At 39.9% G+C, this 23,252-nt stretch overlaps 1 protein-coding gene and 1 long non-coding RNA gene across 3 annotated transcripts in view; one reads left to right on the top strand and one right to left on the bottom strand.

Annotated features, from left to right (window-relative positions):
• Window positions 1-3,108: 3,108 nt before the first annotated feature.
• The window catches only part of LOC122666663 (beta-hexosaminidase 3-like), a 42,148-nt gene continuing 22,004 nt past the window's right edge, over window positions 3,109-23,252 (top strand). Inside the window, exons 1-5 of one of the 2 annotated variants that reach the window (XM_043862704.1) lie at window positions 3,109-3,194; window positions 3,228-3,614; window positions 16,920-16,994; window positions 19,723-19,751; window positions 19,912-20,030. In XM_043862704.1, coding sequence (XP_043718639.1) covers window positions 3,294-3,614; window positions 16,920-16,994; window positions 19,723-19,751; window positions 19,912-20,030 — 544 coding nt within the window. In that variant the 5' untranslated portion in view covers window positions 3,109-3,194; window positions 3,228-3,293. Of the gene's footprint in view, window positions 3,195-3,227; window positions 3,615-16,919; window positions 16,995-19,722; window positions 19,759-19,911; window positions 20,031-23,252 lie in introns of both variants that reach the window. The other variant, XM_043862703.1, reaches the window with a different exon arrangement.
• LOC122666664 lies at window positions 3,904-22,463 on the bottom strand. Its single transcript, XR_006333699.1, has 3 exons — window positions 22,452-22,463; window positions 20,554-20,555; window positions 3,904-4,046 (listed from the first exon to the last, which is right to left on the bottom strand). It is a non-coding gene; the product is annotated as an uncharacterized LOC122666664 (long non-coding RNA).

The raw sequence follows: 23,252 nt of genomic DNA, 5'->3' as shown, positions 1-23,252 counted from the left end.
CGTGAAGGAGCAGAGAACGTAGGAGAACCAAATGAAATTGCAAGTTTGAAATCCAAATCTGGAATTCTAAATGTAGGAGATGCTAAGGGTATGTATGGTAACCTTCCAAAAAATGGATTCTGGTGTTTTTTCTGATTCTGGGGGCAGAATTGAAACAGATTATGTATGGGAGGTCTGGTCCATTTTTGTGATTTTTTGAAAAGGACCGGGTGATATAATAGATTCTAGCAAGCTTTTGAGAAACACCAAAATGGTGTTTGTCACATTTTAGAATTGATTCTACCAATTTTTCGGTGGATCAAGTGGACTTAAGTGAATCAAGGGCATTGATGAAGTTGACCATCAAAACATAACAAGACCTCCCTGCAACTCGACTTCTCTCTCTCTCGTTTCTTTCTTCTTCGTCGGCTTTAGAACTCCACAGATTGAAAAAAGAGGAAAACTGAAGGAGAACAGAGATGAAACCCTAAAAAGACGGTGAAGTAGAAGAGAGAGGAAGACTGTTCGAGCTTGAGTTTCCATGGCGACGATGGTGAATTCCGCAAGTGGGCTCTTGGCCAGTATGATTTCCCTGTTTTAATTTATTAATATGCTTGAAGGAGGACTTTCCTTTAGATCGTTCTGGATCTCCTCTTGGCAGGAAAAATGGTTTTTCCCCCTTTTTTACAGAAATTGTAATTGGGTGTTAGTGATTTGGATAGAGGGTGGTAGAAATTTTTATAGAAATTTTAATTGGGCGCTAGTGATTTACCGTCGGAATCGTAATCGAAATAAAAAATTTCACATCCAAAGTACTGCAAACAACGACGTCGAAGGCGTCGTTGGAGAGGGAGAGGTTGAGGTCGTGGTCGTGGTCACGCTCGGCTTTATTGGAGGGGGTGGAGGTGATGACGGAGGCATCATAGCCGTCGACCATACTGTCGTGAAAGAAGAGGCGGAGGGTGCCAACGGCGGTGGTGGGGTTGTTGATCTACTTGATGGTGACAATGTCTTGAATGATCTGCTCCATTTGAGGGCAAGTCCTCCCATTTGAGGGCAAGTCTTCTAGTAATAGTTGGTGGTGAGCTTCAATTCGGATATTGAGATGAAGAGAAGAATGAATAGGGGCAATGCGGCTGCTTCTACCATTGTCATTTCCTCTCTCTTTCTCTCTCTTTTGTGTGTGTATGTGCAACATTATCTCACTTTCTTTTCTCTCTTGAGGGAGAGGACTAGTGAAGAGAGGTGCTTACCTCCTCTCAATTCTCAAAAGAAATGGGGGAGATCCTATGCGTGTGTGTGTATGGGGGTGGGGGGGTTGAATGGGTGTTTTTATTCCATAAAATCATCTTTGTTGTTTGATGAGATTTATGAGAGAGATCGCATATCATTTTATTAAACTCGGTTTTGCTTTAGTGTCTGGTAAATCCTTCTAGCATTTTTTTTCTTGCCATGAATCCATTGTGGAGTATCCTCATGGAGGAGGAAACCATGAATCCATACATGTTTCTGTTTCTCTGTAATAGCAGAAACAATTTTTTACCATACAACATTTGTTTGTACAGAATTACTCCAAAAATCCAGAAACAGAAAAAATCGATTCTAACTTAGAACCAAAATTTTGAAACAGAATGATTGCCATACATACCCTAAGGGATTTTGGAGATGCTAAGAGAATTGAGGGATTTGAAATGCCAAACGTAGGAGAGCCCAAGGAGATTTTGGAGGATCTACCTAACTGATACCATATTTGTTTGGTAACAAGAAGATTTGAGGCTAAATTAGCCTACCTTCCATTGAGAGATGGTAGAGTATGTATACATAAAATGATAAGGATCTAGTGGCATGATTGCCTGTCTAATCTGAGAGATATGATTCCTAGGTTAATATTATGTAACTGTACAGTTCAAATTCAAATGTTGTACACTCATACATTCCAGGGATAACTACAAGGATAACGCTGAATGTGATGAGGGTAAGAGACCGATCAAAGGTATTGCCTAATATCAATTGATTCTGGATCGGAGGTATTGCCTAATACGAATAATTATCAACTCTAATTCATGGGCACCTTCAATTCCTCTAATTCCTCTAATAGGGGGGAGTGGACCCAACCTTGGGCAGGGAATAGGGTGATTATTTCCTCCCCATGTGAGGAATTGAAGGAAACATCAAATTGAAGGGGATAACAATTTGCCAAAAACCGATTCCCATCTCAAGATTGGCCAAGGATCGGTATCGGCCTCGGTCCATGTCGTGACAATCTAGCCATTCTTGCTAAGCCAATAACAAATTCAGAATACCTCAATCCATGGATACGACTAATATATAGCAATATAATATGGATATTGATATCGATAACCACGTTAACCATCACAATCGGTCTCACACATCATCCAAGAGATTCCATGAGGTGTGGTAGTTATGGGAGAGAAACCATACTCTTTTACGTTAATTGATTAAAAAATCACGTGTAGTTGGCGGGAAGTTTATCTACCTCGCCAACAACGGTGGCTGTGCGGCTGTGCATTGGTACAGCGTTGCAGCACACAAAGCGACAAAATGTAAAAATGGAATAAAACTAACTAAAAAACAGAAAAAAAAGTGAAAACTTGCCAGAAATCCAGATCTCATTTTGTTACAATCTCACAAAATTTCCAAATCCACCACTCCACTTTTGAGCTCCTCCACACAAAATCAGAGAATTAAAGAGCTTCAGTAGCCGTCAAAGTTCTTGAGTCTACTCTCTTACTCTTTTCTAGTGGTCCTTCTTCTCTTTCCCCTTTCAGGATCAGCAGATTCAATGTACTGTACTAACTACAGTTCAAAAACTGTGTCAGCCTTCGTGGGTTACGATGAGTTGTGTCAGTTTCGTGGATTAGGATGAGTTCCCCTTCAGTTTATGAGGCATTTTTCTTCAGCAAGAGCGTTACAGAAAGGAGCCCTATTCTTCTGTTTCATCCATTCTTTATTTTCTACAGTTCTACCGAGAGAACTAATCTATTTTGAAATGGTGCGACTGCCTAAGCTATGAATCCTTGAACTTTCCCCATTAATCATTAGTTTCCTTCTTTATCTTCAAGGGTTTTCACATTCATATGCCGGCGATTAATTTGTTAAAGCTGGCATTGTAATGTACCTTCCTTTTCTGGCACATTTACTTGTTTGGTTTCTCCACCTTATTTATATATACCAAACCAGAAGAACTTCTCTTTAGAAAAATTCAATTTGTTTTGAGGTCCTGTATCCGGGAACTTTTGCCAAAGCCTCCAGTTGGACTTTAAGTTAAATTTTGACAGGGTATTCTGTAAACGATGATGACAGCCAGATTCTTCTGTCTGGGTTTTTCCTTTGTCTGTCTTGCTGTAGCTTGTGCTGGTATTGAGGACTTGAATCTATGGCCAGTGCCCAAATCAGTGAGCCATGGGAGCCAAATTCTCTATATGAACAATGATTTCGGACTGAGATTTGAGGGAAGCAACTATACTGATGCTTCTGGCATACTGAAAGATGGGTTTTCAAGATTTCTTGATGTTGTCGAAGCAGCTCATGTTATTGACAATAATTCGTCACACTTGGACCCTTCCGCACTGCTCCAAGGATTGAATGCGGTTATTTCTTCATCTGATGATGAGGTATCATTAGACATATTCTAATATTCTATTGGTGGATCATTGATTCCTGTGTTATTTTTGTTGCCATTATTGTTGTTCTTGCTCTTTTGATGCTGATGTTGATTTGGTGGAAAGCAGAACAAAATATTCATAATTTTCTGGGAACAATTTTCCATCATATTCTGTCCATAATATGCTGGTAACAGATTCTTTTAACTGAAGATGGTTTAGATTCTGAAATTCGCCAGATGACCTTCCTATTTTGTTAGAAATCAAGTGCATGTCTGTTTAAAATGAATAAGGTTTCTGGAAAAAGAGAGTACTTTGATTTCAGGGGTGAGTGGAAAGGTTAGTTTCTTTCTCAGATCAGATACATAATACATATTTCCTTAGATGGAGGTAGTCTCTGGTCTCAAGAACTGCCAGAAACATTATTTAAGGAAATTTAATGGTCTGCGTTGAGGTTTTTTAAATGAATATTGATTTCAATAATAGGCTAAAAAATTTGTTCCTGTTCTACTGTAACTTCTCTTTTATTTTTGCCCCCAAAATTATATGTAGTGTTTAATTTAAAAATTGGAAAATTTATGAATTTGTGTGTATCTTCTAATGATTCAATCTAAGATGAAGTTTTCAGTAAACGTAACATTTGAAATTTCTGCATGACCCTTTTTTTTTAATACATGTCAAGGATCTGATTTATTTTATTATGCTGGATAAGAATTATGAACTGTGAGGTTAGTTTGGTCCTAAATGTTTGCCATATGCCTTTTCCTAGAAATTTTTTTTTTTGGGGGGGGGGGGGGGGTGGGGGTGGGGGTGGGGGTGGTGTGGGTGGATGGGAGGGGGAGGTGATTGTAACAAAGCAGAATAAAGATAACCAGCAAAAGAGAAGAAGAGAAGAAGGAGAAGAAGAAAAGAGAGAAGAGAATATCTATTCAGTAGAGAGAAAAGAGTTGGTAACCCTACCAGTAGCACTACCTTTATTTATAAAGATATTACAGGTTTAATTACAATAAACACCTCCAACTTAAGTTTACTTAAACAATAGTATAAAATACGATGCAATAATGATAGAAGTACCCCCTCGGTACAACACATTCCTATAAGAACTTAAGAATCTACTCCTTAACACTCCCCCTCAAGTTGGAGCATATATATCCCCACACTCCAGCCTGAAACAACCGGAACATAAATAATCAGGATAAGCTCCGGCTTGAAGAAATATATCAGAAGTAGAAGCCATTGGCCATCAACCACACCTAGAGATGTAGCAATCAAAAGAAATGCAGAAAGGAGAATCTTCCAATCGCAGCACAGACAGACTAGACTAGCGTAGATGCGATTAGAGACACCAACCGCCATAAGCAGCTATAGAGAGAAATCTACGTTAAGAAGAAACCCAGATAATAACCAACCAATATAATCGGCAGAAAATATCAGACGTAGGCTAGAAAATAGAAACAACAAAAACAACAACAATAGCAATAAAATCCCAGAAAATAGCAGCAGTAGAAGATGAATAAATCATTGCTGCGGGCCAAAATCCTGAATTCTTCAACTAGAAGAACTCTAGGCAAATAAGAAATCTTCAATAAGAAGAAATCCAGGCAGAGGAATAAGAAATCTTCAATATGATGAAATCCAGGCAAATAAGAAATATTCAATAAGAAAAAACCCACAATAACAAGTCTTCAATAAGTAGGCAGGAAAATAATCTTCAATAAGAAGACAGGCAAATAATCATTGTAAGGAAAAATCTACATAGCTCCCATATCTCCCACCATTTCCATTCTCCTTCCCTTGTTCTCCTTCCCTTCTAGCACTAAATGTGGACATATAACGCCAGAGAGAAAAACAAAGAGGACCAGTTCAATCCCAATATCACATTGCAACAACAACCAGGATCAGCATAAGTAAACCATATCATAGCACAGAAGCAAAAGCAACAATTAAGATTTCAGATATGCCAGATGAAATAAATCTGAGTAGAGAAAATAATACAACAACTACTCAGCCTTATCCCAACTAAATGGGGTCGGCTACATGGATCCTAGTAGAGACAAAATATTAACAAGAATAGTAAAAATAAACGAGCACTGAAACATCGACAAAAACTCCACAAAACAGCTCTAGGGTCAATGCCTTAGAGCATTTACCCTTCTTATGTACGTACCGCTTCTTAACTAACATTCCGCTCCATACCTCGAGATTTTGGAGTGCATTACAACAACAGCAAAACAACATCATAGCCCAACTAAATGGGCTCGGTCACATGGATCCTTGCTCTCCAATCATCTCTATTCGAAGTCATACATGGTACAGGGCTTAAGCTAGGCATGTCTTTTTTCACCACTTCTCCTATGGTTATCTTAGGCGTGCCCCTGCTCTTTTGGCTCCCTCAATCTGAATCAAGTCACTCCTCTGAACTGGAGCATCCGAAGGCCTCCGTTGAACATGGCCATGCCACCTCAAATGACTTGCTCTAAGTTTATTATGGATCGTAGCTACTACCAACCCAGCTCTAATATGGTCATTCCATACTATATCCGTCCTAGTTTCCCACACATCCATCTCAACATCCTCATCTTTGCTATGCATAGTTTATTTATATGACACTTTTTAATAGCCCGCATTTCGCACTGTACATCATAGCTGGTCGAATGACAGCCTATAAAAATTTCCTTTAAGCTTTAAAGGAATATGCCGATTGCACAAAACTCTGGGCGTACCTCCACTTCATCCACCCTATTTTAATCTTCTTAGCAACGTCGTCTTCTATGTCGCCCTCCTTATTTACGATTGACCCCAGATATCTAAAATGATTACTTTGCGGGATCTCCTTCTCACCAATATTCACCACCTCATAATTCGTCCCAGTGTTGCTAAAGTTACAGACCATATATTCGGTCTTAGTACTACTTATCTTCAGACCTTTTGATTCCAAGGTTGATTTCCATAGTTCCACTTTGGTGTTAATCCCTATTTTGTCTCATCCATTAAAATAATATCATCCGCAAAGATCATACACCATGGAACCTCATCTTGTGTGCCTCTGATTAAGTCGTCCATGATAAGCGCAAACAAATAAGGGCTTAAGGCTGATCCTTGGTATAACCCAATTGAAATTGGGAATTCACTACCTTGGCCCCCTGCAGTTCTAACGCTAGCCACCACACTAGCATACATATCTTTAATTATGTCTACATATTTACATGATGCCCTTCTCTTCTCCAGGATACCCCAAATTAACCTCTGGGGACTCTGTTGTAGACTTTTTCTAGGTCTATAAAGGCCATATGGAGGTCCTTCTTTCCCTCTCTATATCCTTCTATGAGTCTCCTAAGCATAGTTGTCACGTCGTCACGGCGATCCAAGTCGGTGGAGGGGTGTCATGTCGATATATCGACATGTTGCCCACTATGGCTATCGTATCGACCATGTTTTATTTTTTATTTTCTCTATTTTTAATGTCATTTAGTATGTTATAATATATACCCTATAACATAAAAAATTAACATGAAAGTGTACGACTAATCTACTATGGTTTAATTCATGAAAGTGTAATATTCATTAGTGCATATGAAATCATGGATTATCAAATAATTGATAGCAATAGTCTTGCTAATAATAAAGTTGAAAAATCATGAGAGTTGAGATATAATTCATATGAAAGTGACTACAAAAGTAACAAAACAAAAAAACAATTACATGAACGTAATTTATATTGAGCGAATAAAGCTAATAAACAACCCATCTAAATAAAAAAAAAAAAGTTGCTGATGTGATATGTGATTGTGTATTAGTCAATAGTGTATTAGTGTTTTCTGTTTGATGTTTTTTTATTTTTTTTATGTTAAGGAAAAAGCATTAAAATAAAAGTGGTTAAAAAAAATTATTGTTAAAAAATTAAGTTTTCTAATTTGAAACAACCATGTTGCCTGATATGGCCATATGTTGTGGTATGGCATCCATGGCGGCGCCATGGCGACGACATGGAGGCCATATCGGTCGATATTCTTACATCATCAATATCGGTGGTCGATATGTCCACTTCTCCAGCGATATGACGCCATGGCGTCGATATGGCTACGCCTTGACAACTATGCTCCTAAGTAAGAAATTTGCCTCCATCGAGGATCTTCCTTGTATAAAGCCGAATTGGTTTTCCGAAATAGTAGTTTCCTTTCTCAGTTGGGTTTCAATAACCCTCTCCTATAATTTAATCGTATGGCTCATTAGTTTTATGCCTCTAAAGTTATTGCAGTTTTGAATATCTCTTTTGTTTTTGTGACTTAGGACCACAATGCTTCTCCTCCATTCATCTGACATTAGTCACATAGACCATTAACAAAAGATATGAAATCGCACACTTAGATCTGATATCAATAACAATTACTGAATTTAAGTATATCAGAGGCTGAAATCTACCAATAACCATAGTTTTCATGGCAGCTAGGCGACTTAAGGCGGTCGCCGGGGGGGGGGGGGGGAGAGAACCAAGGCTTAGTACGATCATGTTGCACTGGATTGTGAGCAATGCTGATTGCCGCTTTGTTGTCATAGTACAGCATCATTGGATGAAGAACGGAACCACCAATATCCTGGAGCAAACTCTGAAGCCATAATAGTTCACATATGCCTTGGGCCATGGCACGGAATTCTGCTTCAGCACTAGACCTAGCTACCACATTTTGCTTTTTACTTCGCCATGTAACAAGGTTACCTCTGACAAAGGTACAATAGCCTGAAGTGGACTTTCTGTCAGGGTTACCACCCCAGTCAACATATGTGTAAGCCTCAATGCGGAGATGATCATGTGGAGATAAGAGAATCCCCTTCACCGGAGCTGACTTCAAGTAGTGGAGAATATGAAAAACAACAGTCGTATGAGTGGAGTAGGAATCATGCATGAACTGACTGACCAAACTAACAGCAAATGCAATGTCTGGTCTTGTGTGGGAGAGATAGATCAGTTTTCCCACCAACCTTTGATAGCACCCCTTATCAATTGGATCACCATCCTTCTCTTGCAGTTGAGTAGAGTAGCTTCCAAAGGGGTGTCACATGGGTGACATCCTAACAAACCAGTTTCTGAAAGTAAGTCTAGAACATATTTCCTATGGGAGAGGAAGATGCCTTTGGGAGAACGGGCAACTTCAATCCCAAGAAAGTACTTGAGCTGTCCTAGGTCCTTGATTTCAAATTCTCAGCCCAAGAATGTCTTTAGGTGAGAGACTTCCTCTGCATCATTGCTCGTCACTACTATGTCATCGACATAGACAATGAGAAGAGTAACCTTATCTCCATTCCGCTTGATGAACAAGGTGTGATCAACATTGCTCTGTTTGTATCCTACAGAGATCATTACTTTATGGAACCTGCCAAACCAAGCCCGAGGAGATTGTTTCAGCCCATGTAATGCTCTCTTCAGTCCGCAAACCTTCCCATGAGTCTTGTCATAAGAAAAACCTGGAGGGACCTCCATATAGACTTCCTCCTCCAGTTCTCCATGAAGGAATGCTTTTTTCACATCCAATTGTTGCAAATCCCAGCCAAGATTGACAACATATGATAGCAAAACCCGAACGGTGTTCAACTTTGCCACTGGGGCATATGTCTCCTGATAATCAATGCCATAGGTCTGGGTAAAGCCCTTGGCTACCAGCCTGGCCTTATATCTGTTCATTGTTCCATCAGACTTCTGCTTGACAACAAACACCCATTTGCAACCCACTGTTTTCTTGCCCGAAGGAAGAGCCACCAGCTTCCATGTCTCATTTTTTGATAAGGCCGTCATCTCTTCCAACATGGCTGTCTTCTACTTTGGATCTGCTATTGCCTCCTGGCATTTTTGAGGAATAGAAACAGAGGAAAGAGAGGACACAAATGCATAATAGGAAGGGGACAAAGCATCATAGGAAACAAAATTGGTGATAGGATGTTGGGTGCAAGATCTAACGCCTTTACAGGAATAGGTAAATCAAGAGAGGGATCCTTACTAGGCAATGTAGCGGAATCTGGATTTGGATCAGGTTCTGACAGTTGGAGAAGTGGTACAGTAGTGGTGATCTCTACTTGCTTTTGTGTTTTCGGCTGAAGACTTGATCCACAGGAATTCGACTCACAGGTTTTCGTTTCCCTTGAATAGGAGGCACACTAGAGATTGGAGCTTCTGGAGAAGAAGGAGGCTCCCCCTAAGTAGGAGCTGGTAGAAGATCAGGCACATCTTCAAACATTGGATCATGCTCCCCCTGAAGAGGTGGTTGAGGATAGTATCCAAGGATTCATGGAAGACAATGTCCATGGTAACAAATGTACGCGGAGAAGGGGGATGATAACATTTGTATCCTTTCTGGGTGGCGGAGTCACCCAAAAAAATACACCGGATGCTCCGAGGATCAAGCTTACTATGAAGGTAATGATTGTGAGCATAGCAAACACAACCACAGATTTTTGGGGGGACCACAAAGGAGGAGGAACCTTGAAGGAGGTCAACAGGAGTATGCCCATTAAGGACAAGAGTAGGCATATGGTTAATGAGCTAGGCAGTAGTGAGTATAGCATCACTCCAATATTGAGGAGGAACCTGCCGTGCAAACATAATGGCTTGAGCCACTTCCAAAAGGTTTTGATTTTTCCTTTTAGCGACTCCATTCTGGGTAGGGGTGTCTATACAGCTGGTCTGATGGATGATGCCATTCTCAGCCAAATAGGTTTGGAATTGACCTTCCATGTATTCTCTGCCATTATCACTCCGTAGAATTTTTAATTTGGCATTGAATTGGGTCTGAATCATACAAAGGAATAGCTGGAAACATCGAAAAACCTCACTTTTGTGTTGCATCATATACACCCAAGTGGTCCGAGTAAAGTAGTCAATGAAGGAAGCAAACCATCTATAGCCAGAAATAGGAACACAACGGGTAGGGCCCCACACATCAGCAAAAGGAGAAGTACTTCTTTTATTGATTGGAGAGTAAGTAGAACGAGTCTACTTAGCCAAGACACATGCTTCACATAAAAACTCATCCTTGTTACAATCTTTGACTAACTGAGGAAACACAAAAGCTAAAGTTCTCAGAGGAGGGTGACCAAGCCGACAATGCCATAGATGGAGATCCGAAGAAGTTGCTGAATGTAAATGATGAGACGAAGAAGAAACGGATGGTGGACAAGTCTGACCCATGTCGAGTATGTAGAGACCACCATGTACCTTACCACCCCTAGTCGCGTGGCCTTTCTCCAGATCCTGCATGACACAATGAGAAGGAAAGAAGGTTATTTTGCAGTTCAAATCTTTGGTTAGACTACTAATGTAGAGAAGATTAGTAGGAAAGGAAGGAACATGCAAAACAGAATTTAGGGTAATGGTAGTAGAGCAATGAATGGAACCCTTTCCATGAATGGGAGAACCCTTTCCATGAATGGGAGAAAGGGAACCATTTGCCACTTGAACAGTATCACTACCAGAACAAGGAGAATAATGATGAAATACACGAGAGGAGCTAGTCATGTGGTTAGTGACACCGGAGTTTATGATCCAAGGACTGGAGACTGCCGATGCACAATGTCTACCGACCGGAATACCTGAGGTAAAGTAGGAACCAGAAGAGGTAGATGATGCAAGTGCCGTGGAAGGTGCAGTGGAAGATGGCTGGAGCATGCGATGGAGGGCAAGTAGCTCATCTTGAGTAAAACCAGTGTCAGTAGAGGGGACTGTAGCAGTAGGAGCAGTAGCTTCAGTCAGATTGGCCTTCGGTTCGAGCTTCCCCCGGCCTTGTTTTGTCTTGAAATTAGCAGGCTTCCCATGTAACTTCCAACACTGAGCCTTGGTGTGATAGGGTCTGTGGCAATGCTCACACTTGACAGGCTCTTTGGAGGCAACATTACCATTGTCAATAGTGGCAGTAGGAGCAGGGCCTACAGTAGTCTGTAGGGCAGACCTAGTAACAGTAGGAGCTTGTAACATCGTAGCTTGACGAGTCTCCTCTGTATGAATCATGGCAAATGTCTGCTCCAGTGTAGGAAAGGGAGACTGGTTCAGCATTAGTATTCTAATAGGGTCATACTCCACATTCAGACCGGCCAAGAAGTCGTACACCCGGATACTATCAACGTGTTTACGGTAGGCAGCAACATCAATAGGTGTAGAGGGCTGATAAGCGGAGTAATGATCCAATTGCTGCCTCAAGCTCTTGAGTGTAGCATAGTATGTAGAGACAGACAACTCCTTCTGAGTGAGCTCATTAGCCTTCTTGCGATCTCATACACTTGGACAACATTCCCAACACGCCCATAAGTCTCCTTGGCAGCACTCTAGATTTGATGAGCTGTCTCCAGAAGCATGAAATTGTCGAACAGATCTGGTTGTATAGATTGCAGCAGGTAAGACATCACCATTTCATCATTGGACAGCCACTTCTTTTGCGGAGACCCAGCTGTAGGTGGCTTAGGGTTGGTCCCAAGGATATGGCCAGTCAGCCCTCGACCAGCAATGGTCAAATAGGTGGTCCGAGACCACTTGAGATAGTTGGAACCATCAAGCTTGATTGGAGCTGAAAAAGGAAGGAGGTCTGTTCGGGGCTGCCCATCTTGCCCAGAGGTTGCAGAAGGGGCATCTGAGTCTGTCATTGAAGCAGCCCAACAAGGAAGGAAGACCTTATGCACTCAACCAAGGGAAACCAGAAATCTTAAGATCGATAGGGGAGATAATCGATCTCAAGAGGCAATTTATCAAACACCTGGTAGGCACTCTTGAAAAAACACAGAATCTGAGGCTGAAGTTAAGGTCGAAGATTGCTCTTGATGGTAGTAAGCAACTCCGAAAGAATCAGCACCAACAAGAAGTTCAGCTGCTCTAATCAAGAAAAGTCGATTAGAGTTAAGGTTTTGAAAAAAAAAACTGAAAAAAAGCTGAAAAAGAAGATCGATTAGGGTAGGATCTTCAAGGGAAAATGGAAATAAGTGATAGCTGCTGATTAGAATTGAAGGGAAAGGATCTCGAATGCAAAGGGATCTCCTCCAAAGCAACCAGCAGCAGAATAAGAAGCCCAAACCCAAAAGTCGATAAATCTCAGGGTTTTCAAAAAACCTGAAAAAAGTGATTGATTGGAATAAGGGGCTGATCAGAAGGGTTTGAAGGATGGATAGATGCTGCAAATGTGTTTCAGGTGAAGATCCAATAGAGGGAAGAAGGGCCTATAAGAGAAGCTAGGCTAAATCTTCAAGGATTTGGAACTATTCAGTACCGCAGGGAAGGAGGCAGCATCTATTGAACAGAGAAAAGTGTCAAAACATAAGAGAAAAAAGGAGGTAGGGTTGAGGGCAGCAACTAGATCGTAAAATCACCTCATTAGTGCTGCCCTAAGGTGAAGGATGGAAACCAACAGAAGAAGGAGCGAAGGGATCGAAGGTAGAAGACAGGGAAAAGAGAAGGGAAGAGAAGAGATGGAGGGTTTGGGAGATTGGATGAGAATAGGGTTAGCTTTGATACCATGTTAGCTAAACTGAGAATGAGAGAATGAGAGAATGACTTGAGTGAGTTGTGACTCTCCTCAGTCCCTCTATATAGATTTCATTAATTAGGACAGAATTACAAGTATACCCTCCATAGCCGACTATGATAGCTAAGGAGAGAAATAAAGAAACAAAATAACAAAGGAAATGCCCAAAGTACCCTTATCGGGTTACATAACTTAACACATCAGAATATGCACACCGCAGGTGAAAAAAAGATTCAGAATTTAGGAGAAACCTGGTAGAAGTTGGAAATGGTGTAGAGATTAGTCCAAGAGATAAGAGGAGAAGATAGGAAGTAAGAAGAGAAAAAGAGAGAAAGAGATGGCAACTGAATAATGGAGAGAGATGTTTCCTCTCCCCTATTTGATTCACTGATATGAAATAAGAATTACAACCACCTCCCTAGGGAGGTAAAAAGTAAACAAGAAAAATACAACATAAGAAAATAAGATATTAGACTGGTGCCCAAACTACCCTTATTACATAAATTCTAACAGTAGAGATACATCAACTAGGCAGATCTAAACAGTTTCTTGGTCAAACACCTGATTTAAAGGGTAGAAAATTTTGTCAAACATTCACACATGTCAAACCAACGAATGGATGACAAAATACTGCAGGGAGGAGAAACACCAAGAACCAACAGATCAGATCAGTTCTGATCTACATGAAGAAGCAGCACAAATTGCAGGTCAAAACAGCAGCCACCAATCAACATTCTATCAAAACAGCATCTCGGATTTCATATTGCACAGCAAGAAACCTCCAGCCGCAAGAAGAAAGAGCAAACAAAACTCCAGATGTGAGGAAGAACTCCAGATCGCAGATAAAATAATCAGCAATACCAACAAGAAATATTTCTGATGAAGATAGAAACACAAGCCTCAATTCACAGGACAAAATTATATATAATAGCAGTCGACTCCAAATTGCAGAACCACAGTTCACAAGGCACAAAAGGGATCATATTAAGAGAAATCAGATATCTCAAAAATAAATAACCGGTCTAATCCATACGCGATAGGGCTGTATCAATACTGCACCAGAATAGTAACTAGAGTTACTTAAAAATAGGAAACTCAAGGTTTGACAAACCAGTGATCAGATGGAACTGTATCCTTGTTCGAGTGGCAGTACAAAAGAGGGGAATAAACCCTTGCAAACTGCTTGTCATCCAATGGTTAGATTTGGAGATATGGCATTGGCAGAAAAATAGTAGCTGGTAGAAATAAATAAGACCTGCTTTGCAATCTGGTTGAAGCATTGACTGAAGAAGAAGATAATCACCATAGGGTTAACCAGCAAGCTTGAATCTCACAACAGCATTTTCAGATGAAGACTTTGGGCGCTCTCCGCTATTTTCTTGCTATTGAGGTCATTCAAAATAAGACAGGGCTCAGTTTCTCACAACGAAAATATGTTCTTGATCTTCTGAGTGAGACAGGAGTGTTTGATTGCAAGCCTATAGATACCCCTATGGACTCTCATGTCAATCTTGGAGTGTCTAATGACAAGGAGTTTGAAGATAAACATCAGTATCGAAGATTAGCCGGCAAACTTATATTTCTTACTCTTATCCGACCTGATATCTCCTTTGTTGTTGGTGTGATTAGTCAGTTCATGCAGATACCTAAGCAAGTTCATTGGAAGGCAGCTTGTCGTATATTTAGATACCTTAAGGGTGCTCCAGGTAAAGGCCTTATTTATCACCGTTATGGTCACATTAGTATTGTTGATTACTTTGAAGCTGATTGGGCAAGCGCTGATAGTGATCAATGATCTACTACACGCTATTGTACCTTCTTTGGGGGTAATCTTGGTAAGCGGAGGAGTAAGAAATAAACTATTGTGGCCTGTTCAAGTGCTGAAGCTGACTATTGAGCTATGGCTCGCACTATAGCTGAGTTGATGTGGCTTCGGTCCTTTGTTCAGGAGCTTGGTTATTCTATTGATAAGCCGATGGAGGTGTTTTTTGATAACCAAGCGGCCATGTACATTGCTAATAATCTAATTTTTCATGAGAGGACAAAGCATATTGAAGTAGATTGTGATTTTGTTTGAGACGCAGTGATGAAGAAGTTGATCTCCACTCCGTTTGTCAGCTGTCATAGTTAATTTAGAGATTTGTTTACCAATGCCTTGTTTCGGAATGTTTTTCTACAAGGGTGTTCCAAGCTATGTTAAGCAAACAACCCCCAGAATGGAAATTTGCAGAAGAAAAAACGAAAAACAGAGAAGAACAAGCAACACACAACACCATAAATTTACGTGGTTCACCCCCAAGATGGGAAGCTACATCCACGGCCGAGCAATAGAACGAATTTCACTATTCTCTGGAAATGTTATAAAACCACTCATACAGCTGTGGAGGTAATTCTAAGCTGCAAAACCACTCATAGAACGAATTTCACTATTCTCTGGAAATGTTACAAAACCACTCATAGAACGAATTTCACTATTCTCTGCAATTGAGTGATTTTGTGAGGCATCAAAGCTACTGTGGAGGTAATTCTAAGCTACTGAATGTTTCTTATATATTTTGTGGTGTACTGACGATTGGAAGACTACATCTACCCTGTGGCACCCTGGTTCTGATCTCTCTGGACAGCCCCATCCATTGGTTTACTCGAGTTTTTAACTCTCCCACATTCTTCCCAAGTATTCTGTTATTTGGACACTACGGTTCTGGTGACTCTGGTCTACTGTAAGTGTGTTAGTGTTGATCCTTTTCAGCGTAGCCAGGTCCTATATAATAATGTCTATGCTCCAGCTTGAGGGGAGTGTTAAGTGTAGTCTCGGTTTCTATTCTATGGTAGTTATGTTCTATTGTTAGTCTTAGTTAGTAAGGGGTGTTTTGGGTGTTAGGTGGTACAATTACTTAAGGCCGGTGGACATAAGGTGTAAGTGTTTTAGTTATTATAAATACATAGCTGTGGTCGGCGGACCATGGTTTGAGCATACTGTTACAAACTTAACCGTGGGCAGAGTTCTACCCCTTCCTTCTCTTCCTCTTTTTCTTTTCTTTTCTTCATCTCCATTATTGCTGGTTGTTAATGCTTTGATATTGTCACACCCCTGAACCAGGGGATACAGCACCCTCTGGTACCAAATTACCACCCTTCATACTCCAAAATAGCTTGGTCTCAAGACTCTCACCTACATATTGTTGTTCACTTTATTGCTTGAATAGCTTCTTGAACAGAAATTATTTTATTTGAAAATTGCTTAAAGAATCTATGAGATGCTTCCATCTCCCTTTATTTTTCTAGGAAAATTTGCAATTTACTTAGTTGAATTTATGTACTTTAGCCATTTTACAGCAGAAATGGCCCCTAGCAGAATGTAATGGTGGAACAGGACCGTGCAGTTGAAAATGGTTTGAAACTAAATGCTATTCCATAAGGGTTTCAAAATAAGAAAAGATGGACAAGAGAAAAAAAAGATAGAAAAAATAAATGAAGGATATTTTTTGTCAACAGGATTTATCAAAAAATATTTTTCATTTGTAGAAAAGATGAATGGAGTTTCATGACAACCGAAGATCGAATTCACCAAAAAAAAAAAAGAAAAACCGAAGATCATTGAATATTGAAATTTAAGAAAACCTTCTCCATAGAAAATGAAGTGGACTTGTTGCCTAACTTCAATGGTGCTTTCCTGAAGTTCATAAGTCATGAACCTTCTTTTATCAGCTGCTATCTTAGCAAGTGCATTTTATTTGGGGTTTTAAGTGATTTCCGCTGTGTTTACTCTTGTCAGTATGAACTGCCATCATATGCATATTGTTTTTTTTTGGATTTGCAGTTACAGTTTGGGGTTGATGAGTCCTACAAGTTGTCTATTGCTGCAACAGGGAGTCCGAGATATGTGCTTCTTGAGGTGGGTGTGAACCAAATTCTGTAATACTTTCTTACCAAATAAAAATTATAATACTATTAGTTAATGCAAAGTATCATCAAAGTAAGCCCTTTATTTTCAATGATTAGTTCTTCTGAACTACTATTCCTAATTCATTCGGTCTTCTGGTGTTCAAATGTTAGAAAATGGAAAGAGAACTGTTGGAATTTTTTGAATCTCTGTATAAATGGAAGATTCATAAAGTTAGCTGTGAAATATTGGAGGGATTGGTTTTGATAGAAGTATGCCTCCACTTGTGAAGCTTGGACATTGACACTTGTATATCTATTTTTCAGTTGTCATAGTAGTACTACTTTTGAATCTCATTAAGGTTATTACTATCCCTTTTATGCATACACACAGATGATTATTTGTACTTGTAAGTCCATCTATCCATTGTAAGCTGGGTCTAGCAAAAGAGCAGGGCTATTGCACCTGATGAGTGGAAGTAGTTTTTAGTGCTGCATATATCAATTACCTATTAGTGTAGCAAATCAGATGACTGATTCTTTTGAATGAAATGTTTTAAGATGTTAGAACGAACACCAAACAAAACACGAACAGAAACAAAAACAGAGCAAGAAAACACAGATATTTAACGTGGTTCACACAACAATACGATGTGCTACGTGTGGTACAAGAAAATGGCAATCTTAACAAAAAATAGGAACTTCCTATATTGCTAATGGCTTAGCAACTAAAACTAGTACAATAATTAGAACTATGAAAATAGTAATAACTAAATTGGCAACCTTCATATGTGGCAGAAACGTGGACCCACATAATCAGCCAAAATAGAAACTCTAAAGGCCACTGGTTGATGGCTGCATATGGGCAGATTATGGACTCTTTTATAGGCTTAAGTTATAACCATCAAATGGGCCCAAATATGGGCCTTACTATAACTTAAGTCATGACCTATTGTGGGCTGGTTATAAATTAAGTTATTGGGCCTAATGATGGGTCTGACTGGGTTGGTTTTTTCTCATTCTATGCTGGCCTTGTACTGCATCAGTGTGCCTTCTGAAAATATTTTTGTGGTGTTTTTCCTAATCGTTTGTCTTCGTATGTTGGGCTGCTATTCTATGTGGTACCATGTTTCTAAGGGTTTTTGTTTTTTGTTGAAATGTTTCTAAGGGTTTAATGTAGAATCGTGACCCAGAAAAATCCAGCTAGAGACTAGAACAAACAAGATTACAGAACAGAGAATATAAGTTATGGAACTAACAAAACTCATAGATAAAAGATGCGCATCCAGTTTGTGAGGCTCCCACCACTGCGGGGTCTGGGGAGGGTCATAATGTACGCAGCCTTACCTCTGCTTTCACAAAGAGGCTGGTTCCAGACTCGAACCCGTGACCACTTGGTCACAATGGAGCAACCTTACTGTTGCACCAAGGCCCGCCCTCAAACAGAAACTCATAAATCTAATAGAAAATAGAAAAGGATAGAACAGGGCATGGATCCACCAAATCCATGAAAAGAATCCATTATTCCATTAAGGAATCCACCTTAGCTTTCACTTGAAATCCACAGTACCAACTACAGAAACCCCTGTAGCATATTATCAGAAAAACTGAACTGATATTACCTGAAAATGTTGTGAGGCCTATGGCCTTTACATCGATTTCTAATGTGAGCTAACCCAAGTAGGATAACATCAGAACTGATTGCAGATAAGCTTTTACAAAAAAAATAAAATAAAATAATAATAATAAAAATAGCAACCTATTTTACTAAAAGACTGACTCTAGAGATAGAGATACAATAGAGATAAACTAGATGACTAACATCAGGTCTATTCCAGCTAAAGATAAGAGAAAATAATAAATAAGAAGTGAAATAGAAAACAACTACTGCGACCTCAACTTAACTAACATCCTACCCGTATTTTAGGCTCATTAAAGTGGCCTATTACAACCAAGACCTTTTGGATGAAAGGCCTAATAGACATGTAACCCAACCCAAGGCTGTTTTCCACTAAAATAAGCCCACTTCTACGATTTATCTGCATCAGGGTCACCTTCAATGATGGTTATATATGACACCACTGCACGGTTGGCTTTGCTGTGTCTAAAGAGTTGGACCCTGATATTTTAGGCTAGGTTATCATCAACTACTTTTGGCCCTGCTAGAGTTTGTATCTTTGAATGGGCATTTAAATAGGTCTTGTGGTGTCTTATGCAATCACCCATAGGTTCTGGTTGACTTGATTGTTTATTGGATCTGAAGATCTTACTATATCTACATCATTATTCTGGGTTGTCCTTTGTGACTTCTAGTGGCTTTTGAAGCTTGTTATTGCTGAATCAACTTATTCTGCTTAGAATCTAAAGGACAGCAATAACATTCCATACTCATGCTTACTTATTGTGGTGGATCTCACTAGTGAAAGCTTATTACAATAAAATTTTTCCTGAGAGGAGATTATTGTAATGGTCCCTTCTGTTGCAGCGTTACAAAGGTCATAAAGGGAACTAAATAACATTTGGGAAGTTTAAAAAAAAAAAAAGAAATTTTGGAAAATATGGATATGGTTAGCCAATTACTTCCTTATTGACTTTCTAGGTTAACATATTGCTTACAAGCCACATGGACCACCTGTCATCAGTGACCTTCTTACACCTAATTGAAAAGTAACTGATTCAGCTTTTTCCAGTTAATGACATATTATACTTTTTAGTTGACTCATTCTGTTGAAACAATGCAGGCACAGACAGTTTATGGCGCTCTTCATGGATTGCAGGTTACTTGCTGTCACCCATACCACTAATGAAATTCAATCGACTCACTTTGGACATAAAAAAGACGAAAATTTCAGTTTTTGCATTAGCTTTTGTTGAACTACTCTGGTTGAATGAAATCTAGTGAATCTTGTATGTGTGTTTTGGTATGAGTTCTTGCAGACACTTAGCCAACTCTGCCATTTCAATTTTATAACAAGAATGATTGAAGTTCATCATGTCCCATGCACTATTATCGATGAGCCAAGATTTTTTTATCGGGGACTTCTAATTGGTGGGTTTCTTTTCTTCCTTCCCCATTATCACATGTCACTTTATATTTTGGCTTATTACTTATGCTGTCACTTTCTTGTATGCTATACTTGTGATAACCGTCTTAGTAATTGAATCTTTAGTTGATCACTTGGAAATGCTAATGTTGTCCTCAAGAACCCTCACCATAGAAAAATGAAGTACATGCTCCCGTGCTCTGTAGACGTAGTGACTGAACTAAGTGTATTCACATTAATAACAACTTTTCTTTTTATAGGGGAAAAAAAATCTTAAGTTTCAATAGTTTGACCTAAATATTGATTGTCCACTGGCTTTAGTGGACAACCTAGGTAAGAGATCTCATGCATGCAAAATCTTTGAAATTTGCTTTCCTTGCTCTTAATATATTTTCAGTATGAGTGCTCAAGTCTTATAACTTTAAATGATGTATTTTAACAATCATTTGATTCATGAAGTTATAGGATTGTATAAAAGAAATTGTGAATATTATGTTTTCAATTTTCCTTTTACTCCGGGGACATGACTTCTTTCCTATCTCTACTTGGGATGTAGTGTCCAACTGCTTAAGTTATTGTTTTAGCTCCAAGCCCATTTTGGGTTAGACACACTGAAAAATTCTTGCAGAGCAGATTGTGCAATTTGAGTGGAGGAAACAAAGTTAAGTTTTGTTAGGATAGGTGGTTGGGAGATGGAAGATTGATGGGTTGACAGGCTCTCTGTGGACAAGGAAGTGGTGTTTGCTGAATGTTTTCAAGTTATAGACATGAAGGTGGTCTGGGTCCCTCAATTTTGAAGGTATTTTCTGGATACTTGTAAGCTGAATTGCACACATGATTTTTCAATGGTAGGATGGTAGTGAATAATCATGGTAACTCTGAGTAAAGCCTGCATGAAGAATCACCTTCCTCTTTCAAACCATATAGAGATTTCTTCAGTCTACACACTATCGAGCGATCATGTGGGAACCTAGGAGGAGGTTGCATATAAACAGTTTCCTTCACATAACAATGAAGAAAAGCATTCTTAACGTGCATTTAAAAAATAGGCCATTGATGGACGGCAAAAAGAGCTAAGACTGCAAGAACGGTAGTCATCTTAGCAACAGGAGCAAAAGTCTCAAAGTTGTCAATACCGTATTCCTATTTATTTCCATGAGGGACCAAACGAACATTATACCGATTAATAGAACCATTAGACTTGAACTTCACAGAATATAGCCAATGACTCCGGATGACTAGAGTATTTGGAGTAGGCACAAGATTCCGAGTGTCATTTTCCACCATAGCCTGATGTTCAGAATCCATAGCCCTTTTTTTTTTTGGATGAATAAAGAATCCATTATCAAAGGAGAAAAGGGGGGAGGGGGAGAACAACAAGTACAAGCAAACTACAAGTCCCTGCCTTACAAGGGGGAGGCAAGGGACTGAAATAGAAAAAAGGTGGAGAACCCTGAGCGACCAAAACAACCAAACAAGGGAGTTGACACACCAAAAGGGCGCGCCTAATTACAAAACAACAAACAGGCCCGACTTCAGAAGAGAGCGAGTAGCAGAGGTTCATACACGTTCAAACTATCCTCATTCTAGACGAGGACACCCCCCTTGGCCAAACAGACACATTCACTATCCTATTTCTAATAAAAGATTTTCTTCCTTGTTTCATTTGGTTCATACTGATGTGTGGGGCCCTAGTAGAAAAGCTTCTATTTCTGGTCATCGGTGGTATGTCATTTTCATAGACTGTCATTCCTGATTCACTTGGGTCTACCTCATGCACACAAAAAATGAAGTTTTTTCATGTTTTCAGCTTTTTCACAAGATGGTTTAGACCCAATTTAATGCCACTCTTAAAGTCTTGAGAAGTGACAATGTGACAGAGTATATGGAAGGTCAGTTCCAAAAATACCTTGCTGCCCATGGGATTTTACATCAGACCAGCGGTGTTGATACTCCAGCCCAGAATGGTGTGGCTGAGAGGAAGAATCGCCATTTCTTGGAGGTGGCAAGAGCACTAATGTTTGCTTGGCATGTCCCGTCCTTTTATTGGGGAGATGCTGTCCTCACTGCGGCCTGTTTAATTGATAGGCTGCCTAGTCGGGTTCTTGGTTCCAAGTCCCCTGCCGAGTTTTTACTTGGCTCTTCTTCTTTTGTTGTTACCCCTAGGGTGTTTGGCTGTGTTTGTTATACCAGGGATACTAGGTCCCCTGGTAAACTTGAGCCCCATAGTTTCCGCTACATTTTCTTAGGGTACTCTGCCCACCCAAAAGGGGTACAAGTGCTATTATCCTCCTGCCAAACATACTATGGTAAGTATGGATGCTATCTTTCATGAGAGTGTCTCATATTATTTGTCCCCATCTCTTCAGGGGGAGCGTGTTAGTGAAGATGTGTTGACCATCAAACCTCTCCTGCAATATGTTCACAATGAGTTTATTCTTGTTCCTCTTGTTCCTCGTACTCTTAATCCTCCCTCAGGGGGAGAGGTTCCTATGTAGGGGGAGACCATCACAGACATTGTTGTTGACATTCCTATTCAGGGGGAGAACACTCCAGTCCAGAAAACTCCAGTTCAGAAGATCATTAGTGAATTTCAAAGGAGGATTAATGAATCCAATGTGCAGACTTATATGAGGAAACATAAGCAGCTTCAATCCACTGCAGCACCAGTTCCCATCTAGTTGCCGAACCTGTCTCCAGAACTTGCTTCTCCACCTGGTAATACTTCTTCTCTTGATCTACTAATTGCTTTATGCTAAGGTGTCAGGGCTTGCACTCAGCACCCTATATCCCATGTTGTTTCTTATGACTCCCTTTCTCCATCCTTTCGTGCTTTTGTTTCTTCTCTTTCTTCTGTTTGTATTCCTAACAACTAGCAAGAAGCTCTATCAGATGGAAAGTGAAAGGCAGCAATGATGTAACAAATGACAGCCCTGAAAAAAAATAACACATGGGATCTTGTGGTTCTTCCACCTAGGAAGAGAACTGTTGGATGCAAGTGGGTGATTGAAGTGAAACAGAAGGTGGATGGCACTGTGGATGGGTATAAGGCACGACTCGTGGCAAAGGGGTTCACCCAGATATACGACATTGATTACCAGGAGACCTTTGCCCCTGTTGCAAAGCTGAATACTGTTCGAGTTTTGTTATCCTGTGCAGTCAACCTTGGATAGGAATTGCAACAGTTGGATGTGAAGAATGCTTTCCTAAATGGAGAACTGGATGAG

Source organism: Telopea speciosissima, chromosome 7 (genome assembly GCF_018873765.1).
Source record: "Telopea speciosissima isolate NSW1024214 ecotype Mountain lineage chromosome 7, Tspe_v1, whole genome shotgun sequence".
Classification (NCBI taxonomy): Eukaryota; Viridiplantae; Streptophyta; class Magnoliopsida; order Proteales; family Proteaceae; genus Telopea; species Telopea speciosissima.
This window is presented reverse-complemented; position numbering and strand designations above follow the sequence as displayed.